This window comes from Corvus kubaryi, unplaced genomic scaffold (genome assembly GCF_017639235.1).
Source record: "Corvus kubaryi isolate FWS band 111438036 unplaced genomic scaffold, C.kubaryi_AGA036_p1.0 138, whole genome shotgun sequence".
Lineage (NCBI taxonomy): Eukaryota > Metazoa > Chordata > Aves > Passeriformes > Corvidae > Corvus > Corvus kubaryi.
In genome coordinates this window covers 7374347-7382316 of record NW_024580672.1, presented here as the reverse complement: position 1 = coordinate 7382316, position 7970 = coordinate 7374347, and the positions used below count along the sequence as shown (strand labels likewise).

General features: G+C 39.3%; 1 protein-coding gene across 14 annotated transcripts in view; it reads left to right on the top strand.

Annotated features, from left to right (window-relative positions):
- Positions 1-7970, top strand: part of PANK1 (pantothenate kinase 1) — a 43100-nt gene that overhangs the window by 17247 nt on the left and 17883 nt on the right. For 12 of the 14 annotated variants that reach the window (XM_042018936.1, XM_042018931.1, XM_042018935.1 and 9 more), the window contains one exon: positions 7289-7641. In XM_042018936.1, the coding sequence (XP_041874870.1) occupies positions 7289-7641 (353 nt within the window). Of the gene's footprint in view, positions 1-168; positions 276-7288; positions 7642-7970 lie in introns of those variants that run through there. The other 2 variants (XM_042018937.1, XM_042018943.1) reach the window with 2 other exon arrangements.

The window sequence follows — 7970 nt, the reverse complement described above, 5'->3', positions numbered from 1 at the left end:
GTGCGGCGAGGAGGCGGCGAGGCGGGCAGGACCCTGGGCACCGCCCGCCGGCCAATGCGGCGGCGCCGCCCGGGCACGGCCCCGCTCCCGCGTGGGCCGGGCCCGCCCTGCGCCAATGGGGCGGCGGCGGGCGGGGAGAGGCGGCCCGGCACAAACGCCGGCGGGCGGCGGGCGGCCGCTCTTTGCCGAGCTGCGCGTCGGGCGGTGCCCAGGGTCCTGCCCGCCTCGCCGCCTCCTCGCCGCACGCATGAAGCTCATAGTGCCCAAGCAACACTGTGAGTAACGCCCGGCCGCCATCCCGGCCGGGGCCACCGGGGCGCTCTGGAGCGTGGGAAGGTTCTGCGGGCTTAGCGTTTGCTCCTTTCCCAAACGGTGTTCGAATGAAGAAAAAAGTGCATCGGGGAACCCAGAGCAAGTTATTCTGACTGGCGGGGAAAAAATATATTGCAAACATGTTAAATTTGTAGTATGCTTCTCATTTGGGTAGTCTTCGTGAATTGGCTGTCTGTTTCAGGTTTGGTTTTAAGGCTGTGAGACTCAAACATCCTATTTGTTAATTTTATGTTTGCTTATTTCTGTATGGTTGATTGATTAGTAGTCTTGCTTACTTGTAGGTGGGGAGGTATTGAATAATTCCGTGGTAAACTCTGCGAGTAAAACAATCTACGGGAAAAAGTACACCGTTTCATTTCACTCTCACTTTGCTAGCCCTTCAAATAAAGCCCACAAATGTTTGCTTCTTTGTTACAAGTTCAGCATGTTCCAAAAAGGGTAATCAGGGATAGTCAGGATCACAGCTGCCTGCTGCCAAAACTTAAAGATGTTTCTACTCAGTAGGAAGTAAGTGTGCGTTCAGCTACTCTGGGGTTTGTTTTTATTTTTTTCCTTTGTTTTGAAGTGAATATTTAAAAAACTTTCCTGGTTAAACAGAACAAAATATTCAGAAACAGCTTTGAAGAGCTGCAGCTTTCACAGAACTGCGTATTAGCCAGTGCCTTTTCTGGCTTTTTCAATGCTTTTGGTGAGCTACTCATGCCACTTTCCCTTCTCTGATTGATTAATCATGGAGTGCTTACAGTACTTGTTGATAGTTAATTTAGTCCTCTATCAAATTTAACCTATCAATGACCAAACCATTCTCTGTCACAAACTGGTTTTGTAGTCTTTGTCCTGCTTCACGTTGTCTTCATGAACAAGACCTGCAGAACCTGGGCTAGCTTACATTTTGATTTGGTGTAACTAAGAGTTAGCACTTGCATATCAGACTCTCCATAATAGTATAAACTATTTTGAAGCAAAGAATAAAGCTTTTAGGGATTCATGTAATCACTTGATTAGGAAAGAATGAGGCTTTGGAATTTCCATCCCATCTTGAGGGGAAAAAAGAGCCCATCAGAGTAAAAAGCATAGGTGACTGACTATATTAGCCAAGATATATGACGGCTGAATCTTCAGGTGTGGGGTTTTAGTGAAATGAGGCTTTAATAAAAACAGCAGCTGAGGGAAGTGCTTTGTAGAACTATTTCGTGGTCAATTTCTTTGCTGATTAAAATACATGAATGCTTGCTGATATACTTTTTTATATATATATATATATAGAGTTTATTTTGTACAGGAAAAAATCTGAAATTTAGTATTAGTCATGCAGGAAATAATGGTAGCATACTGTCACCATCTTTAAAAATTCATTACCTTATTACTCAAATTGTCCTGGTACTGTGTATCTTTCCACTTCATCCTCCCCTAGTGAATACTACACAATACCTTTTTTACTGGTTTGTTTGGTGCTTTTAATCCTGGCCTATGCAGATGTTTGTTCTGTTCCTAAGGACAGATTGCAAAATGAAGTGCAGTTGCCACATGGCATGTGAGACCAGTATTGATTGCAGGGTTTGCTTTGTGTGGTGGAGAAGATGAGATAATTGGCATTTCCCAATATTTCAACAAATGAAACCTATCTTTCTGCAGCAATCATTCCTTTAAACCCTTACTTCTATGTTCTCTTGATTGTTTTTCCTTTCTGACAAAGTGAGGTAGAATTCTATGTTCACAAGTCTTTTTCCCTCTCGGAAGGGAAGATTCCCCATGAAATCAGTGTGCTTTGCTGATAAGCCTGCAGTGAGAGAGCTTCTGCTGGGAATCCTGTCTTTGCTTTCTTTTTTCTTTAGTTGAACTAGATGGGTTGTCAGGGATATTCGGCTTGTGTCAGTTTTCTTTTTCTTTAGAAATCAGTTTGTGGTAATATAAAAACGTTTGTGTGGATGGTCACACCTGTTTAACCAACAGCTCTCTGCTTTTGGCTTTGAAGTTTTTGTGGGGTTGGTTGTAACTTTTGGGTTTTGTTTGTTTTTCTGGTGAGGAAGAAGACAATTAATAAAAACCCTTGCTGCCAAAGATGAACTGGAAGGCTTCACCTGATATGTGTGCATGATTTAGCTCTAAGTTTTTAAGGTTTGAAGAAACTGTAATTACTAAGCAGATATAATTAATTTTTTGAGCTACATATTCTATTTTCCTTCAAAGGAAAAAAATGCTTCTGTCTCATTTCTTTTATAACTGTGTAAAACAGGAAGAAGTAATTGAAAAATACGTGTAAGCTATTATCCCTTTATTTTTTAAATAAAAATCAACTTTCAGAAGCTGTAAGATTACTATGCCACACTATGTGTGTCTTGTTCTGTTTTTTTTTTTTTTTTTTTCTCTGTTACTGTTTTTGGCTCACTTATTCTGGACCAAATTAAAACAGGAAGTTCTTAGATCATCAAAGTGTCAAGCAATGCAAATGAAATGTAAAGGAAGTAATAGGATTTCAACATATGTGTGTCCAGAAAGAAAAGTAGCTGAAACTAAGATAATTCATCTGAGATACTTAAGATATCAGAGTATTAATACCACCATTCAAATTATTGATAAAAAATTGAAATACTGTGCCTGTCTTTGAGGGAATATAGGTCTTGTAAAAGAGGTTTATAAGCTGAAACAGTTTTGGCAAAAGAAGAAACTCCTGCAGATTGGTCAGGAATAAATCCAGGGCTCAGGTAGAGAGAACAATGTTCTACCCAGCAGGATTCAGGCACAGCCTCTTTCTAAAAGTTGAGGAGTAAAAAGATTCAGCTAGCCTTATGTGGTGGTTGTTTAAATGTATGAAGAGGATTACCCTTGGTTATCTTCTTTAATGGGGGTAAATGTTATTGGATGACCCAGGAATACCCTTTCATTCTTGCTTCTCCTGAGCTCTTGTCCGTGAGGAGAATGTTGTGATTTAATGTTTACTTTCCATATGACCCCTATATATTGTATGTTAAGCATAAGATTTTTAAAAATCGAAGGTGTTGAAATTTGAATATAATAATGCCTTGTAGAAGTAGCCTAATACTCCAGAGTTAATGCAGAAACTAGGTAAAATGTATCATGGAATTTCTCATGAGTGAACCTTTGCCCCAGATACACAGCTGTTGGTGTGCATCAGATTACCTACTTATGCAATGCTGTAGATACCTTCTGTTTGCATTGTCACATGCTTCTGCAGCTAAATTTTGGACTAGTACAGATTTTTATCTCAAGATAACAAACCATTAAGTAGTTGGCACAGTTTATTAACATAAAGGGAATTTAATTTTTTTAAAGAAGATAAGTAGAATCTTTGATTTATGCTAGACTTTTAAGAACACATGATGCATCTTGATGCTTTCTGTATTGGTTCTATGGGACCTAAAACTAGATTTTAGAGTTATTTTTTGACTTACTGCTGTGTAGCAATGCAGTAGAATAGTTCTGTTTTTGTCACAGTTATAGATTCAACTGATCCAATAGGTATGTTGCATACCTACTTAAAAGAGAGAAGTCAGCTCATAGGCTCATATCAGACAATTTTAGTCAAGTGCATTTTTTTATGTTATGACAACATTTCTGCAACATATCCAATGTCTTTACTGCTCATAGTAAATCACACAGTTTTGACTAGCTATGATTAGCCTGAGATGTGGGTGGGAAGGATTTTACTTTCCCCTCCTTGCTTTCCTGGCTTTTTGTAATTCAGGGACACTTACTCAGGTTATCAATGAAATGCTGGACTTCCAGTTTAAAACAAACCAACAGAAACACTGCTCAAACAACAGAAACAACCCTCAAACACTGCTCGCCACCCCCCGCCAAAAAACCACGAACAACAAAAAAACCCTACCTCCACAATTTTTTCCCCATTTTCCCTCAAGTCTGTGGAAAACTTATCTACACAAATACCTTTCTTTCATACCCCCTGGTTGTAGTACTGGGCAGGCTCTATTAATTTTTGGTGGCTTCTGAATCATCTTTCTGTATTCACAGAGGCAACAAAACCCAGGAGCACCTTCAGTCTGTGCACACTTCCATTAGCACCACGTTCAGTGGTGCCAGGAAAGTTGAAGGGTGTAGGTACCAGCTGAGATGAACTACATATAGATACGGAAAAGAGCTGATGGTGGGCCAGTGGTGCATTTTTATTTGGAACATACTGATAGTAAAAAAAGATACAATGAATACATTTTAAAATAATCACTGGAATATAGAAGTGTTTCTACTGTCACTCCAGTTGTACAGAAGTTCAGTTGTATGAATTTCAGTGTGACTTGTTAGAAACTTTGAGACTTGGTTTTTGTCCTAATTAGTTAACCATTCAAGATGGCTGTTGAATTATTGCAAATAATTCCAACAGAGAGGTGGTGTTAGAAGTTGAGAAGAAAACTAAGCTGTTGTTCTGCATAACTGAAATATCAGTTTTCGTTGACTGATCTTAGGCTCTTTATTTGTGCTGAAGAAAACTGCTGGTGTTCTAAAAGCAAAGTTCATTTCTTTCTATTTGGCTCACAATAAAATGAAAGGAACTTAAATTCACAGAGAGAATAAGCTAAACAAAAAGTGTCCTGGGATTTCTGGTCACTTTATAAATGCAAGCATTATGTGTAGCTATCCCAAGAACTATGCAGAGTTGAAGAAACTTCATAGTTGTTTTCTACAGTACTTATTCTTTGTGAATGATTTGGTTATAACTCCTCAAAATGTTAAGATATAAAATGAAATGTCTTGGCAGTCATTTATGAATAACTATCAGCTGTTAGTACTTAACACATTACTGGGCTTGTGTTTGATAGGAGGATGGAATGCTTCTTGCCTCTCTTAAAAATGAAATCTGCACTATGGCTTTAAAACAACTGTTGGTGCAGGTAGAGTGTAGCATGTTTTATGCCCTTAATGAAAAATAGTGGAAATTGGCTTACACTTAGCTACAGGCTGGTTCTGTACTGCATAGTCCAACTATGCTGCTTTTAAAATTAAACTTCCTGCTTGCATAGTTGATACATCTGAGGAGGAGACTTACTGTTCCAGTGGGACAGGTAATTAAAGTTCTCAGTAGCTTTAATAAAGATTTGTGTAAATCACTAATGGGATTGGCATCCTGAGCTCCACTGCATTGGAATGTTGTGCAGTGTGGACCAGACAGCTTTTGCATAAATATTTACCTTGTGCTTTCAAAAACGTTTGAGTTGCAGGTTAGTCTATGATAACATATTTTTTCTCTTTAAAATAAAGGCTGTTTTAAAAACAGTTGTTTTGAATTCTTCCCATTTCAGGGAACTCTCATGTATCTTCCCAAACCTCAAACTTAATTTTACTGTCTTTATGCAGCTTGTATAGCATGAAAAAAAAAAAAAATTAGACCTTACAACAGATAACAGCCACTTCATTGGAGTTTGTCCGTAGGGAGCTGGGGGGAGAAACGGATGATTCAGTTACTTGGCATACAGCAGTGGAGTGAAATATCTGTTTTAAATGTCTGACATTTAAGGATTGGTTTGGGTAGGGAGCATATTAAAAATCGGGAAATTTAGACTTTCAAATTATTCAGCCAGATGATACTGAGACACTTGTGGTAAGAAAAAAGACTCTAAGCCTCTTTCAGCCTGAAGCTGAGTGACTTAATAGTGATCTGTGATCACATGAGGAAGGACAGTGTGATAAGTACCTCCTATGCTTATTGAAGTGTTTGCCCCAAGTTGTTTATTTTTAGGTTCACTAGCAGAAAAATCAGCTATGCATATGGTATTTATGGTTTCAAGTTTGTAGCAACACTAAGTTGAGATGCCCTAGTTGGTAAAATCATTTTTCTAGCAAGTCCACCTGATTCTCCCTAAAAAGCAGGGAGGTGACTGTGTGACTGCTATTTTACAAGTGTGTCTTAGATGTTAATTGTATACTCAGTAGTTTTAATTATTTTTCTAAGAAACATTGTTAGCTCCCTCCATCTGCAGTGCCTGTGTATAGATTTTGTATTCTCACTTCTTATTGCTTCATAAAGTTACCTGGCTTACTATTTAAAATGCATGCGTGTATATATAAATATATATCTATAAATATAAAAGTGGAGCAGGTAGACCAGCTTGATTCAGTTACTGTCTTCTGCTGGGTGTTCTCCATAGTAATTTTTTCTTGTTGTTAACAAAGCAAAGATTTTGGAGGACCTAGGCCAGCTGTGGCAAGCTGAGAAGCAAATAGTGTCATTTCTTATATAATTATATGATTGACTAACACATATACCAGCAAAGGGAGTCTACGCTCAAAGGACAGGTCTGTCAGTGGGAAATACTGAACATAAGCTAGCTCATTTTTGGCTACTATCTACAAGTATTGCAGTCCAACAGAGCTGCTGGTTCTGGTGGGTTGGAGTCCAGAGGCCTCCAGCATAATGGGAGCTCTGTATTGCTGCTCTTCAGACACGGCCTTGTGACCGTGGAAATTCTGACTGAGCTTGGAAAGGCAGTTGCAGATGTTACACAGTGGGAATAGGAGTTGAGAAATCTTGTTCTCCTTTTTGTTTGGTTGTTTATTCCTCCTCCCCCCCCCCAATATATTGGCAGAATTGAAGCCAATTGGGTGAAACACAATTTCATTTCATTTCTCACCCATTGGTGCTGATTGGGTGAAATGCAGTAAATGTGCTCTGTCAGGAGGTGCTGACTGAAGAGTAAAATGATTTCCTGGGAAAAAAATGTGTTCATTTTATTAAAACCTGCTTCTTCAGACAAGAATATTTTGAGGGTTTTTTTTTCTTAACTGGGGCTTTATGACGGCTTAACTTAGAGATGTGTTTAAAGCATATGAATTGGACATAAGTGACCCCGAGTTCTCAGGAGTAGATACTGCTACTGTGACTGCACTGAATTGTCATTCAGCAAATGATTTAAGTGGTTTGTCTAGCCTGTACATTTATAGTGACTTTCTCTTTTTGCCTCTCTAAACCCCTTGTTCTTAGCATTCCCGTGGTTTGGAATGGATATCGGTGGAACGTTGGTTAAACTGGTCTACTTTGAACCTAAGGACATTACTGCAGAGGAGGAACAGGAGGAGGTGGAAAACCTGAAAAGCATTAGGAAATACTTGACCTCCAATACAGCCTATGGTAAAACTGGCATTCGCGATGTCCACCTCGAACTGAAAAATTTGACTATGTGTGGACGCAAAGGCAACCTGCACTTCATCCGCTTTCCCAGCTGTGCCATGCACAGGTTCATACAGATGGGTAGTGAAAAGAACTTCTCCAGTTTGCACACTACGCTCTGTGCCACGGGAGGTGGAGCTTACAAGTTTGAGGAAGACTTTAGAACGGTACGTGAATGGTTCATATGGGTTCAATGGGAAGTACTTTGGGAAAACACTGTGAGAGCCCGTCTGTTAAAACTTGCTGGGAAAATAACTTTTTTTCAGTCCATCCTAACTGATTAGGACCAACAGAATCAATTCACATTTGTTAATTGGTGACATTGCTGAGAACATGGATGGGGGAGGGAAGGGTATTCTACTTGCTGGGTATTCTACTGAAGTATTGCTGTGCAGGATGTTTTTAGTAAATGTGGAGTTTTTTTAGAGTACAGCTGTGATGATCAGATGCTTCATAATCGACTTAGAGTATGTTATGACAGCCTAGAAGCCTGACA